Source organism: Elephas maximus, chromosome 2, assembly GCF_024166365.1.
Source record: "Elephas maximus indicus isolate mEleMax1 chromosome 2, mEleMax1 primary haplotype, whole genome shotgun sequence".
Taxonomy (NCBI): Eukaryota; Metazoa; Chordata; class Mammalia; order Proboscidea; family Elephantidae; genus Elephas; species Elephas maximus.
The window spans coordinates 202,183,976-202,199,349 of NC_064820.1; the positions used below are offsets into that span (position 1 = coordinate 202,183,976).

Genomic DNA, 15,374 nt, shown 5'->3' on the forward strand with positions numbered 1-15,374 from the left:
AAAAAAAGATCAGAGAGTAAATGGCAACTCTGAGGAAAATAAAATAGTTCCCGAGAGGGCACTGTTGCACAGGACATCTCCACTCCTAGGATCCTATTTGGGCACAAAGAGCCAATGTGAAAATATCAATAGAAAGTGTCAGCGTTCCTGTCATGAGCACGTCTGTCTCTGAAACACAAATAAATCTGGGAACATGATCTCCAAATCAGCCCTTGAAACCCAAGTGGATGAATAATACTCAACAGCACAGTATTTTTATTATTTATTTCTTTTAATACAAAGCTTTGGCATTAGCAATTTTATGAAAAAATAAAATGTACTAAAAATAAATGCTTGTATGGCATGATTGGTAAATGATGCACAAAAATAGGTTCTTTTTTCTTTCAAGGCAGTCAGTCAGAAAGCAGTTTTTTTTCATCTTCAAAACCATTCTACCCTACGGAATAAAAAGAAAAAAGAGGTCATGAATTAGTTAAAAGGTAGTTGTCAATGTTTCAAAATAACAGAGAACATGATCTTAACTGGAGAATCAGGTGGCCCAGGGGCTGTCCCCAGCTATTATTCCTCAACCCCTTTTGGGAAGCCAGTTAGCCATTAGCATTTTCCTGAAATCAGCAGTTTCAGATCTGTAGTAAAGTGGCTCAGTGATCTTAATTGTCTTAACACTCCCAAAAGGAATGAAGAAAAAAAAACTATTGTTCTAATAGTATCTTGGTTTTAAAAACACAGGGACAACTATATCTACAATTTACAATTTTTCCTGGTTTAAATACATGTTCTAAACGCTGACTGTCCTGAGATCTGTAGCTGCTGTCTTTGAAATGTGCCTCCTTTTACCCCTCAAATAAGACTCTTGTTACTTATTTTGAAATAAGATTTGAAGAGCACAGACTTCCAGGCTGTCTTTACAGGAGCTCTCCAGATTGGGGGTGGGGGGGGCTGGGCGTGGGGGTGGGGGGTGGGGGAAGGTGTGCGTGTGTTTATTCCTCTCTCTCCCAGGTGCTAAAAAGTACCTGAAGTCTTTTGAAAAGTTTCCTATGCTGCCCTTTTTGTAGGTCCTGACACTACAGATCAACCCTAGCTCCTTGGACCCTAGTTCTCCCTCTAATTATTCCACAGGGCAGTCTGGCTGGTTCTTCATGGTTCCCAAATCATGTGTTTATTAGCTCTGATCTCTTTTCTCTCTGCTCAGTTCCAGAACTGTATTTCTAACCTCTTATCTTTGATTATCATACAACAGTCTAGCATCTCTTGACTTTTACCTCCTCCCCGTCACCCTGACACCTCCTCCTCCAATTCCAGCCTAAGCCCTTTTAGGTTTATATTTTTACCTAACTTACCTTCCTGCCTCCCGTCTCTACCACTCCAAAGCAACTTACCAGCCACTAGGTGTTACCTTTCTGCTGAAAAACCTTTCTTTGATTGTTTACCAGAATAAAGTCCAAATTCTGCTACCGCTGCGCCACTGCTGCCACCACCTACAGTAGACATGTCAAAACCACACAACTCCCTAAATGTATTTTACTTTTTCCTTGCTCTGTGCCCTTGATTATGCCCTGCCTGGTTCCTAAGTCACTTCCTTTATGAAGCCTACTTCAACTTGCCTCCCTGGGAAAATCAGCAGTCCTCTCAGGTACAACACAGAGCATACCATACTCCTCATCTTGCGCTCACTCCCTCACGCCCTCCTCACACACTTGCTCAATCACTTCAACAAACACACACCATGAATATATGTACAGCACCAGCAGTGCAGGAGGCCTCCTTCCCCAGAGCTCCAGAAGGGCAAGGCAAGGACTGCTGGCTTCATCTCCCAGAGCCTAGCACCTGGCTCTAGGCCTGAGCCCTGGTGAGGACCGGAGATGTTATCAAAATGAATGAAAGGGAGTTGTTCAACTTTTTTGAAAAGGCTCTGATGTGAAGTATGCTTATAACAACTGCACATAATGCTCTATACTTTATTACTTGTGGTTCATATTTAAGAGAACACATGGTCTTTATAAAATTTCCTCAGAAGAACTGGATATCAGATATTTGTAATGGTGAATCAAGGTTTTCAAACTTCCTTTATTTTGCTGCCATTTTAAGAAATTATAAACAACAAATGCAGCCATAATATGAAAGGTGTTTCTTCCGAAAACTGAAAAACTGACTACTGCCACACGTAGTACAGAAATCTAATCAAAAGCCCCCAGTTGCCTTTAATCTCCCTTTCTTCATCGTGTTTTCAGAAAACAAAAATTTTCTTCCCCAACCACGTTATTTGGAGCCCTCAATTGGCTATCTGGAGCAGAGACAAGGGGTGTAATGGGAAGAGCTGGAGCCAGGAATAAAAAAAAAAAAAGTGAATTCCAGGTGCCCTTCTCTTATGGCATCTCTTGGGAGCCACTCAATCCCTCTGAGCCTCAGTTTATGCATTGTGTATATATCTTATACTCAGAGTAAATAAAAGGAGAAATGAATACTAAGAAAAAGAAGAGGATTCACTAGTCACCAATACATCTCAAACCAAGGGTTGAGTTCAAATCTTTGCTGAAGTTGCTATAAGAAATGCAGTCTCGGTAAAATAAAAATAATCGAAGATCGGTGCTAGTGTGGGCAAAACGCATTAGATTAAGAACTATAAATTTAAAATATTTAGATTATTGCTCCTCAAACTGCAGACTGCAACCCAAGAGTGGGTTTAAAAATCAATTTAGGAGTTCATGACTAGCATCAACAATAACGACGGCGATGAAAGTACACATTAGGATGTATCAGAGACTACTGCATGTAGTAAGGGAAATGTTTGTGAAACTTCTGTTTGAGTTACGTATGTAAGTGTACTGGGTCACAGTGTAATATATTTCTTACAGTGGGAGATGGTAAAAAAAAAAAAATTCTGAAAACACTGCTTTTTTAACACGTAAGGGTTCTCATAGAGGCATCAGGAAGAGAACCCAGACCTTCTCTTCAGACTCTGATCTCTCCTAAGGGATCATATGGGACAGACAATTCAATCTGGACCCTCGGAACTGGAACGAATCTCAGAGACTTGCACCTAACATAGGAACTGCCTCTGAAACAGCTCTAATGAGAGATGGCCCAGTAGCTTCTGTCTGAATAAGCAGGTCCTGGCAAGCCCACTAGCTTTCAAAGTATCCTGTGTCATGGATAGACAATTCTGACTGGTAGAAGTTCTTTCTTACATTAAGTGGAAATCTACCTCTCTGTAGCTGTCTTCAGAACTCCAGAGTAAGTATCACTCTTCTGTATTCACTGGTTAGTCAACATGGGGCTATTATTAAATGAGACAACACGGGTAAAGAGTCCAGTACAGTAGCAGCCTCTTTGTCGGCACTCAATAAATAGTAGTTATTCTTATCTCTGGAGTTCTTGGGAGGTGCAAAGAGCCGCTGCTAACTGAAAGACTGGAGCCTTGGGTTCACCCACAGGTGCCTCGGAAGAAAGTCCTGGTGAAAAATCAGCCACTGAAAATCCTATGGAGTACAGTTCTATGCTGACACACATGGAGTTGCCAGGAGTCAGAAGTGACTTGATGGCAGCTGGTATTCTTATCTCTGGGAGTCTTTCAAATACCTGGAGGCATCTTTCATATAACCCACGTTTCCTCTTTTCTAAGCTAAGCACTCCCAGGACATCAAATGATTAAATTTTCAGACCCATTATACTGAGACATGCTCATCTGTCAATGTTCTTAATAAATGCCCTGAGCAGAAACACTCAGTACAGAGTACAACGAAAGTTATCAATTTTTTTTCTCCGGTCTATATGTTTCTGCTAATACACGTAAGAGGAAAACAGCTCAAAGGGACTACCGGCGAGGACAACCAAAGCCCGTTGTTGGCTGCAGTGCTAGGTTTTCTTGATAGTGGCTTTATGCTGAAGGATTTTACATTTGTTCCCTACTTCATCATGTTTACCATACCTGACTCATTTTCTCCTGCCAAGATTGTTTTGAATCTTGAATGTCTGAGCTACACTCCTCAGGGTATCACAGAATATGATTTCTATGAATCTAATGTAGGAGTTGGAAAAAGGCTTTAGAGGAGGATACCCGGTGGAGCCTCTCAGTGAATTAAAAACTCTGCTAAATTATCTATATATCTTGAAATTTGTTCCCCCAAATAAAAATTAAAAAGCAATTTGTTTCTCAAACAACATTTACTTTTCTTATACTGAGATAAAAACAGATTGACAAAAATATAATCTGGTAAGTGTTGGGCTCTTGCAAGGTTTATCTGAATAATGAAGAAGAGCAAAAACTTCCTTTGAGAACTGAAGTTCCATAATTTTGCTTAACTAGGTACTAAGAAAAGGAGGTATGAAAAGCTAATACATAAATATATTTACTTGAATTTATTTGCCTCTTTGTCTATCATCCTGTTTATATTTGCAAAGTCTCAAAATTCACCAGGTATGTTTGAGGTGTTAAAAAATTTAAGCACAACTGGAGTTGAGTACTTAAATAGTACTTCATGGTAACAGGAGGGGAGCGACCCAAATATGTGAAATTTTGATAGACTTGTGATGTAGGACAACGGAGTCAAGCCCTTGATAAATGTGCAAAGCATGGTAAGAATCGGGCAGAGTGCCTTCGTCCCCAGCTAGAGCCTCTCCCTGGGCAGCCATTACTCCATCCACTGCAAGAGGAAGGCCGGATCCACCACGGTTCCACATGCCTGTCCTGACATCTGGCCTCTACTGCTTTATCTTGCCCACAGGGTGTAATGAGCAACTAGAATGGGTGAAGGTCTTGCTGAAATAGCAATACACAAGATCAGTGTCTAGTAACATTGACAGAAAAGTAAACTAGAATAGGTATACACACAGAGGTGATGCTCACTATCAATTTTCAGACAAGTCACTAAAAAGCCAAAAGATGGGATCTATTTATATATAAGACTATCTTACAAGAGGATGGTTATCTATAAAATAAAAACAGCAATTAAAATGGGAAAAAAAAAAAAAAAGGATCTCATTTTGGCTGTAAGTTTCTTGGCAGACAAAGGCAAAAAAGAGAAATAAGGCAAGTTTCACGGAATTCATTAAGGAAGTAAAGATTATAAATTAAAGTCATGTAGGAATTTTTTATCAACATCTCTAAGAGACCTTAAGAATGGTTATTAGCTTTTCTTTTCTCTCCCACAAGAAAAACAGTCTTCTAAAAAGTTAACTAACTCATACTTATTGTAAAAAACAAGATGTAAAAGCACAAGTATGAGAAAAACATCGCCCAAAATTTCACTAGCTTTAGATAATCACCATTAATATTTTTGTCTTTTTTTAAAATTGAACTTTAGATGAAGGTTTATAGAACTAGTTTCTCATCAAACAGTTAGTACACACATTGTTGTATGATAACTGGTGAACAATCCCCAACATGTCAACACTCTCCTTTCTCAACCCTGGATTCCCTGTTACCAGCTTTCCTGTTCCCTCCTACTTTCCAGTCCCTGCCCCAGGGCTGCTGTGCCCCTTTAGTCTTGTTTTGTTCCATGGGCCTGTTCAATCTTTGGCTGAAGGCTAAACCTCAGGAGTGGCCTCATTACTGAGCTGAAAGGGTGTTCAGGGGCCATACTCTCAGGGTTTCTCCAATCTCTGTCAGCCCAGGAAGTCGCATCTTTCTTTTTGAATTAGAATTTTGTTCTATATTATTCTTCAGCTCTGTCCAGAACCCTCTACTGTGATCCCTGTCGGACCAGTCAGTGGTGGTAGACGGGCACCATCTTGTTGTACTGCATTCAGTCTGGTGTAGGGCTGTGGTAGGTGTGGTCCATTAGTTCTTTGGACTAATCTTCCCCTTGTGTCTTTAGTTTTCTTCATTTGACCTTGCTCCTGAAGGGGTGAGACCAGTGGTGTATCCTAGATGGCCGCTCAGAGGCTTTTAAGACCCCAGACGCTACTCACCAAAGTAGAATGTAGAACATTTTCTTCCTAAGCTCTGTTATGCCCGTTGAGCTAGATGTTCCCTGAGACCACGGTCCCCACAGCCCTCAGCCCAGCAGTTCAGTCCCTCAGGGAGTTTGGATGTGTCTATGGTGCTACCATGCCCTGCTTTGTACCGGCTATGCTGGCTTCTCCAGTATTGTGTACTGTCTTACCCTTCACCAAAGTTACCTATTGTTTTTCCATCCCCACTCCTCCTCACCCTCGTAACCATCAAAGATTGTTTCTTTTTGTACGTAAACCTTTTCATGAGTTTTTATAGTAGTGGTCTCATACAATATTTGCCCTTTTGTGATTTACGTATTTCACTCGGCATAATGTCCTCCAGATAGATCCATGTTATGTTATGTGATGCTTCACAGATTCATCATTGTTCTTTAGCGTTTCGTAACACTCCACTGTGTGTATGTACCACAGTTTATTCATCTGTTGATGAGCATCTAGGTTGTTTCCACCTTTTTGATATTGTGAACAATGCTACATTGAACATGGGTGTACATATATCTATTCGTGTAATGACTTTTATTTCCCTAGGATATACTCCTATGAGTAGGACTACTGGATCATATGGTATTTCTGTTTCTAGCTTTCTAAGGAAGTACCATATCATTTTCCAAAATGGTTGTATCATTTTGTATTCCCACCAGCAGTGCATAAAAGTTCCAATCTCCCTGCAGTCTCTCCGACATTTGTTATTTTCTGTTTTACCCATTCGTGCCAGTAATGCTGGGACGAGATGGTATCTCATTGTGGTTTTGATGTGCATTTCTCTGATGGCTAGAGATCGTGAGCATTTACTTCCTCATGTGTCTGTTGGCCACTCGAATGTCTTCTTTGGTCAAGTGTCTGTTCATATCCTCTGCCTGTATGTTAATTGGATTATTTGTCTTTTTGTTGTAGAGGTATTGGATTTTCTTGTAGATTTTAGAGATTAGACCTTTGTCTGGTTTGTAATAGCCAAAATTTTTTTCCCAGTCTGCACGTTCTTTTTTTACTCTTTTGGTGAAGTCTTCTGATGACCCGAAGTGTTTAATTTTTAGAAGACCCCAGTTATGTAGCTTATCATCTGGAGCTTGTGTGCCATTAGTTGTAATTTGTATCCTGCTAATGCTGTGTATTAAGGCCTCTAGCGTTCATCCTATTTTTTCTTCTATGAATTCCATGGTTTTTGGCCTTATATTTAGGTCTTTGATTCATTTTGGGTTAGTTTTTGTATATGGTGTGAGGTATGGGTCCTGTTTGATTTTTTTTTTTTTTTGCAGATGGACATCCAGTTTTGCCAGTACCATTTGTTAAAAAGACTGTCTTTTCTCCATTTAATAGGCTTTGGGCCCTTGTCAAAGATCAGGTGACCACAGGTAGATGTATTTACATCTGGGTTCTCAATTCTGTTCCACCGGTCAATGTATCTATTGTTGTACCAGTACCAGGCTGTTTTGACTGCCGTAGCTGTATAGTAGGTTCAGAGATCAGATAGTGCGAGTCCTCCTACTTTATTCTTCTTCTTCAGTAGCGCTTTACTTATCCAGAGCCTCTTCCCCTTCCATAAAAAGTTCATAAGTTTTCCCACCTCTTTAAAGAATGCTGTTGGTATTTTGATTGGTACTGCATTGTATTTTATAAATTGCTTTGGGACGAATTGTCATTTTCACAATGCTGAGTCTACCTATCCATGAGCATGGTATGTTTTCCACGCTCCATGTTTTTGGTTTCTTGCAATAGTGTTTTGTAGTTTTCTTTGTATAGGTCTTTTACATCCCTGGTTAGATTTATTCCCAAGTATTTTATTTTTTTATTTTATTTTTTTTAGGGGCTATTATAAATGGTATTTTCCTGATTTCCTTTTCAAAATTCTTTTTATTGGTGTATAGGAATCCAACTGATTTTTGTATGTGGATCTTACAGCCTGCTACTCTGCTGAGTCGTTCTATTAGTTCCAGTAGTTTTCTTGTGGAGACTTTTGGGTTTTCTATGTATGGTATCATATCATCTGCAAAGAGGGACAGTTTAACTTCTTCATTACCAATTTGGATGCCCTCTATTTCTGTTTCTTGCCTTATTGCTCCAGCTAAGACTTCCAACACACTGTTAAGTAGGAATGGTGATAAAGGGCATTTCTCTCTTGTTCCTATTCTCAAGGGGAATGTTTTCGGCCTCTCTCCATTGAGAATGATGTTGGCTGTTGGTTTTGCATAGATGCCCTTTAGTATGTTGAGAAATTTCCCTTCTATATCTACTTTATTGACACTTTTTTTTTTAAATCAGGAATGGGTGTTGGACTTTGCTGAATGCCTTTTCTGCGTCAATTTAAATGATCATGTGATTCTTTTCTTTCTTTTTATTTACGTGGTGGATTACACTGATTTTCTAATGTTGAACCACTGCTGCATACCTGGTATGAATCCTACTTGGTCATGGTGTGTTATTTTTTTTTTTTGATATGATGCTGAATTCTATTGGCTAGAATTTTGTTGAGAAGTTTTGCATCTACATTCATGAGAGATATTGGTCTGGAATTTTCTTTTTTTGTGGTGTCTTTGTCTAGTTTTGGTATCAGGGTTATGCTGGCTTCACAGAATGAATTCTGAAGTATTGTTTCCTTTTCTATGTTCTGAAATAGCCTGAGTAGTGCTGGTATAAGCTCTTCTCTGAATGTTTCGTAGAATTCTCCAGTGAAGCCATCTGGGCCAGGGCTTTGTTTGGTTGGGTTTTTTTTTTTTTTAATTACTTTTTCAATCTCTTCCCTTGTTATGGGTCTCTTCAGGTTTTCATCGTCATTTTATGTTAATTTAGGTAGGTAGTGTGTCTCTAGAAATTTGTCCATTTCCTCTAGGTTCTCAAATTTGTTGGAGTAGAGTTTTTCATAATACTGTGTTATGATCCTTTTTATTTCAGTTGGGTCTGTTGTAATGTCCCCCATTTCATTCCTTATTTGGGTTATTTGCATTCTCTCCTGTTTTTCTTTTGTCAATTTGGCCACGTTTGTCGATTTTGTTGATCCTTTCAAAGAACCAACTTTTGGTTTTGTTGATCCTTTCTATTGTTTTTCTATTCTCTATTTCATTTACTTCTGCTCTGATCTTTATTATTTCCTTTCTTCAGGTGGCTGTGGGATTCTTTTGCTGTTCTCTTTCTGTTCAAGTTGTATAACTAGTGCTATAAACTGACCTCTGAGGACTGCCTTTGCTGTGTCCCAAAGGTTTTGGTATGATGAGTTTCCTTCTTGTTTGATTCTAGGAAGCTTTTGATTCCATCTTTGATTTCTTTTATTAGCCAGTGGTTTTTAAGCAGGGTGTTATTCAGTTTCCATGTAATTGATTTTTTGTTTCCTTACTCTTCCTTTGATGGCATCCTGGCCAGAGAAGATACTTTGTATTATCTCAGTGTCTTGGATTTTTTTGAGGTTTGCTCTGTGGCCTAAGATGTGGTCTCTTCTGGAGAATGTCTCAAGTGCCTTGGAAAAGAATGTGTACTTTGCAGCTGTTGGGTGGAGTGTTCTATATATGTCTACGAGGTCAAGTTGGCTGACAGCGCTCTTTAGTTCTTCCGCATCTTTGAATTTCTTTCTTAGATGTTCTGTTCTTTACTGAGCGGTGTGTCGAAGTCTCCTGCTATTATTGTGAAAACTGTCAATTTCTGTTTTCAGTGCTGTTAGTTTGTCTTATGTATTTTGGAGCCTTGTCATTGAGTGCACAGGTGTTTATTATGCTTATGTCTTCATGATGGATCATCCCTTTAATCATTATATTGCGCCCTTGTTTGTCTTTTATGGTGGATTTTGTTTTAAAATCTATGTTATCTGAGATTAGTATTGCTACTCCTGCTCTTTTTTGGTAGTTATTTGCTTGAGGTATTTACATCCTTTGATTTTTAATACATTTACGTCTTTGTTTCTAAGGTGTGTCTCTTGTAGACAGCATATTGATGGATCCTGTTTTTTCTATCCATTCTGTCACTCTGCATCTCTTTATGGGTGCACTTAGGTCATTTACATTCAGTTTAATTATTAATAGATGTGAGTTTATTGCAGTCATTTTGTAGTGCCTTTTTTTTGTGGTGCTAACATTTTCTTTGTTTCCTCTTACTGTCCTGTGCTGAGTTCCTTTTGTTTGTGGATTTCTTTTGTTTTTGTACATTTTGTTTTTATTGAGACTTTATGTTTTTCTTCTTTATTTTGATTAGTTTTGTTGACTTTCTTTGTGGTTACCTTGAAATTTATCCTTATCTTCCTAGGTTTGAACCAGTCTATTATTACTTGGTATCGCCTTGCCTTCCTCTCCATTAGAAAGTTCTATACTATACCATTTATTCCCTCTTTTATTGTTCTCACATTGTTGTCAATTACAGATTAACTCGTCTGGTTCCCTGTTGTAGCTGTTTTGGTTTTGGACAGTCTTTCGGAGTTCATTTCCTAAATTGTTATCTGGCTGGTACAATCTTGCCTCCTAGATTCAGGCTATGGTCTGATGATGTCTGTTCTCAGACCAAAGGACTCCCTTTAATAATTCTTGTAGGTCTGGTTTGGTTTTTACATATTCCCTTAACTTCTGTTTATCTGGAAATGTGCTAATTTCACCATCATACTTGATTGAAAGTTTTGCAGGGTATATTATTCTTGGTTGGCAATTTTTTTTCCTTCAAGGTTTTATATGTCATCCCATTGCCTTCTTCCCTGCGTGGTTGTTGCCGAATAATCAGAGCTTAGTCTTATTATTTCTTCTCTCTATGTGACTTTTTGTTTTTCTCGATCTGCTCTCAGGAGTTTTTCTCTGTCTTTGGTTTTAGTGAGTGTGATTATGATACCCCTTGGTGTTTTTCTTTTGGGGTCTATGCTATATGGGGTTCGCTGAGCTTCCTGGATAGCCAGCTTTTCATCATTCATGATATTAAGGAAGTTTTCTATTAGCAATGCTTCAATGATCTCTGTGTTTTCCATTTTCTCTCCCTGTTCTGGAACTCTGATCACTTGAAATTTTTGCTCTTGATTGTATTCCACATTATTTTCAGGGTTTCTTCATTTTTCTTTGTTCTTTTTTCTGATTTTTCCTCAGAGTTGTATCCAAGTGTTTGTCTTCAATTTCGCTGATTCTGTTTTCCACCATTTCAGACCTGCTCCTCAGCCCTTCTATGACACTGACCATTTTTGAAATCTTGTTATCTTTTGGATTTCTAACTGTTGTTTTGTATGATTTCTAGTTGTGAGTTTATTTTGGCATTTTGTTCCTGTATTACTTTCCTGAATTGTTCCATCTTTTTGTCTGTATTTTCCACGAATTTGTCTGCCTTTTCCATAAATTTGTCTATTTTTTCCTCATTTTTGCCTGCTTCTTGCTTCAACTCTCGGATTGCTCTGAATACTAGAGATTTGAATTCCCTGTCAGGTAGTTCTACTGCCTATTCTTCTACTGGAAAGTCATCTGGTTTTTTATTTTGGAAGCCTACTGGAACCATCCTGTCCTGTTTTTTTTTTTTTTAATATGTTTTGATATTGTCTGCTGTTCTCGGGACATTCAATAGTTATTTTCTTCATTTCTTGATTGTAGATTTGTTTGTTTTGTCCTGCTTTTTGTTTTATTTGGTTATGTCTGAGCAGGCGGGCTGTATGTTCTTTGTTGTTTGCAGTCACAATACTTTTCGCCTCCTGGTCCAATGGGCAGGGTCAGTCCTTCAGCTATGGTGCAGCAGGGCAGGTCCAGCTAAGGGGAGGGGCTGGGATGGGTTGTTTGTGACACGGATTAGGGCCAACAGGCCAGGCCAGGCATCAGTGCTGGGCAGGTTCCCACAGGCGATGCCTGTGCTGCTCGGGGGTATAATGTTCAGTGCACAGTGCAGGTAGGCAGGAAAGAGGGGGGAGGTTGTGATGGGTGGAGCTAAGAGGGGTACGGGAAAGCGGAGGGAGAAAAATGAGCTAAAAGCAAAGAAAGAAAGAAAGAAAAAAAAAGGGTGCTAAGGGAGCCTGCCGTTGGAGTGGAAACGAAACTGAGAAATGGAGAAAAGAAAAAGGGAAAAAGAAAGAAATGAAATAACTAGACAAAAATCTGGAAAAGAAAAAAAGAAAAGCCCCCAGGAGTCCTGGAGTCCCACCAGCGGGGTTGCTAAGACCGGGGAAGTAGCTCCCAGGCTGCACAGTATAGCCTGGCTAGAGAGGGTATAGATGTCACACAGTACCAGGTATTCAGGAGACAGGAAAAGATGATGAGTGTAGACAGACGAGAACTGAGAAATAAGGAAAGACAGAAAGGGAAAAAGAGAGAGAAAAGAAAGCAATGCCCCCAGGGATCCCACCCACAAGGCTGCGCAGATTGGGGTATGGCTCTTAAGTCGTGCAGCAGAACCCAGGTAGAAGGGGCTCCCACCCTTCAAAAAGAAAAAGAAAACAAACAAACAAAACAGAACAAAGCAAAACAAGGTGGAAAAAAATCCCCAGGGATCCCATCAGCGTGGTGTCACGGGCCGGGGGAGTGGTTCCCCAGTAGAGTGTGGCTTCACAGCCTTTCAAGAAGCAGCAAAGATGTCACACGGAGCCAGATGTTCCAGAGAAAGGAGGGGGAGGTGGTAGGAGGCACAGAAGAAACCAAAAGAGACAGAAAGAACCAACACCAGCTCAAGAGCCCTGCCAGTGTGGGCAGGGCGAATCCAAGCAGCCTGAGGATAAAGCAGTTGTCTCGAGGCCAAGAGACTGCAGCTGGTAGGAAGCAGAGGAGGCCAAAGTGGGGAGGAAAAAGAGGGGGGCTAGCAAAGCATATATCGCTCATTACCAGGTGCTCTGTCTCCTGCTGGGAACCTCTTGAAGCTGCTTCCCTGTTCTCCCTGTCCGCCCATCTCCGACATGGGTGGGGTGAATCCAAGTGGCACGGACACTGCACTTCCTGGGGGGCCAAGCCACCGCAGACAGCCAGCAAGCTTGAAGGCAGAGCAACAGGGAGAGAAGGGGGGTGGTGGTGGGAAAGGGTGTATCGCTGGTTACCGGGTACTCTGTCTCCTGCGGGGAATTCCCCGAAGCTGCATTCCCATGCTCTATCTGCTGATCCCCAGTGGAAGTCCAAGATGGTGGATTCGTGCTGCATTAGCAATGGGGCCCTCCACATGTTATCTCTCCTTGTTCACTGTCCTCTGTTAGTTTCTTATTCCATTTGGTGCTTGGCTGAGTGCTCTCTTCATTTGACACTTCAGGGTCCAGGAATGATGTTTGTTTTACTTAGTTTTTTGGATCTTTGCTGTAGAGGGACAGCGGTGCTTCTGTCTATGGTGCTATGTTGGCTGGAAGTCACCATTAATATTTTGGTGACCATTCTTTCATTCACTTACATGCACGTAGGCACACACATGCATGCATGTGTGCACACACACACACACGCTCTGACTAATTTCTCTCTCATGAATATCGTCCTTCATAGTGGTTTTGAGTGAAGGCACGGAAACAATATTCAAACGAGCAATTCCAGTACCACTCTTCTACAAAGGCTGATGGCAGAGGGGTTGGCCTAAGACATAGATCTAAGACCCATGACTTAGATTCCAAGTCATGAATGCATTTATGCATGGAACTGAAATATTATGGCCCAGGTATTCTGATGTCTAAAAGCTAACATGTCTAATGAGCATTCTCTAGAATCTCAAGTATGAGTTGAGCACCTGGCAGATTCTGAGCAGTAGTCAGGTTACCAATGAATTACTTGATAATCCTCTAAAAGTGCCCAGAATGCTGCTATTTGCTGTTATTGGTGATCATTCGTTTAAGAAATTTTTAAGAAGTCAGCTTATGTTATCTAGTCTGATGGGTCAGTATGGGAGTAAGCAAAAGGGGCAGTTGCAGGTAAATATTTCCCTCCAAATTGAGGTGTGAATCACAGGTATTTGCAGAGCTCCTATGTTTCTGTATCCTATTTTATGGAAGAAATTGAATTCATTTACCAATGATAAAGGCAGATGGCCATGTTACCCACAGAACTTTGATAGAATCCCAGTGGAATTGCTTTGGTTAACATTTATTGAGCACTCATTACGTACCAGGCACTGTGCTAAAGCATTTTACATGCTAATTATCACAACAACCCTATGAGGTAGTCCTACAATTATCCCTGTCTTATAGATGAGTAAAACGAGCTTCAAATAAATATAACTCAGGTCTCATAACTAAAAAAAGGAGTTGGGGTTATACCGAGGTCAGTCTGACTCTAGAGTCTGAGCAATGAACATTTACCTGCTGGGTGAGGCCTAGACTACTCACTTATCTGAACTGGCCATGACATCCTCCCAATCTGTAATGGATCTGGGATGCCAAAGGGCATTTCTTACAAGTATCAAGCCAATGTCATTGGAAGTGGCCTGTTGTTTCTTGCCCTTTGTTTCTGAACTGGACAATGGGCAACCAGTTAAATTAATTGCACAAGGTTGTTTGGCCATGATTAATCAATTAAAGTACCAGGACATAACTGAATATGGACAGCCTATGAATTCCATCTGTACCAATTTAGGTTCAGTTGTGGGCAGTGTCCCAGGGTTGCTTTCATCTCTAATTAGTTTCCATAAATACTGGTAAAAGAAAGGACTGAATAATAACCTACAGTAAATGCCCTATATTTAAGATAAAACAATGAAAAAGTCCTTTCTGTATTTGATCCCTGTGAAAATTACTTTTGGAAAATCATTAGATTAAAAGGGACCTCAACAGGCATCTAGTTCAATTTTCCAACCTCCAAAAGCATCTAACCTATAGCAGCCCGACAACTTACATCCAGCTTCTGCAACCCCAGGCCTGAGCACTCCCCATTCCCAAGGCAATCCATCCCACTGTTCAGTGGCCTAATTGCCTGATGTTCCTCCTTTTAGGGAGGCAACATTTGCCTGTAATCCTGCACTCTACCCTCTTGTCCTCATTTTGTCCTTTGGAGATACAGTCTATACTTATTTTCTCATTCCCCTGATAGTCTTCCTAATATTTGGAAATAGTAGGTCTTCCTTATTGTTTCTCTCCAGCAGGCTAAAACCCAAGTCACTATTTCTTGAATGTGGGCTAAGGTGCTAGTGTTCCACCCAAAGCTCCACGTGTCAGACTCCAGGTAAGGTCTGATGAGCGCACAGTAGAGTGGGGCCATCCTTTCAACGACTAGGACACTGACACTCTTGACATCATAAAGACTGTACTGGTTCCCTTGGCATTTGTATTACGCTGCTGATTCATAAGCTTGTGGCTAATAATAGCCCCTATATCTTTTCTCAAGTGAGCTGTGGTTGAGCAAGGTGAACTCCCAACCTGTGCTACTAACTGAAAACATATGTCAATAAAATAAATTATTTTGCTAGATATGATCCCGTTAGGATCAGCTTGAAACTGGTGGGAAGCCAACTCTTACCACCTTTACGAAAAATACATTTTTTGGGGATCATTTGGCACATGCAATCCAAAGAACAAACTAAACAAT

General features: G+C 40.3%; 1 protein-coding gene across 2 annotated transcripts in view; it reads right to left on the minus strand.

Annotated features, from left to right (window-relative positions):
• Window positions 1–249: 249 nt before the first annotated feature.
• The window catches only part of RNF130 (ring finger protein 130), a 188,720-nt gene continuing 173,595 nt past the window's right edge, over window positions 250–15,374 (minus strand). For both annotated transcript variants that reach the window (XM_049874556.1, XM_049874555.1), the window contains one exon: window positions 250–436. In XM_049874556.1, coding sequence (XP_049730513.1) covers window positions 432–436 — 5 coding nt within the window. In that variant the 3' untranslated portion in view covers window positions 250–431. The remainder of the gene's footprint in view (window positions 437–15,374) is intronic.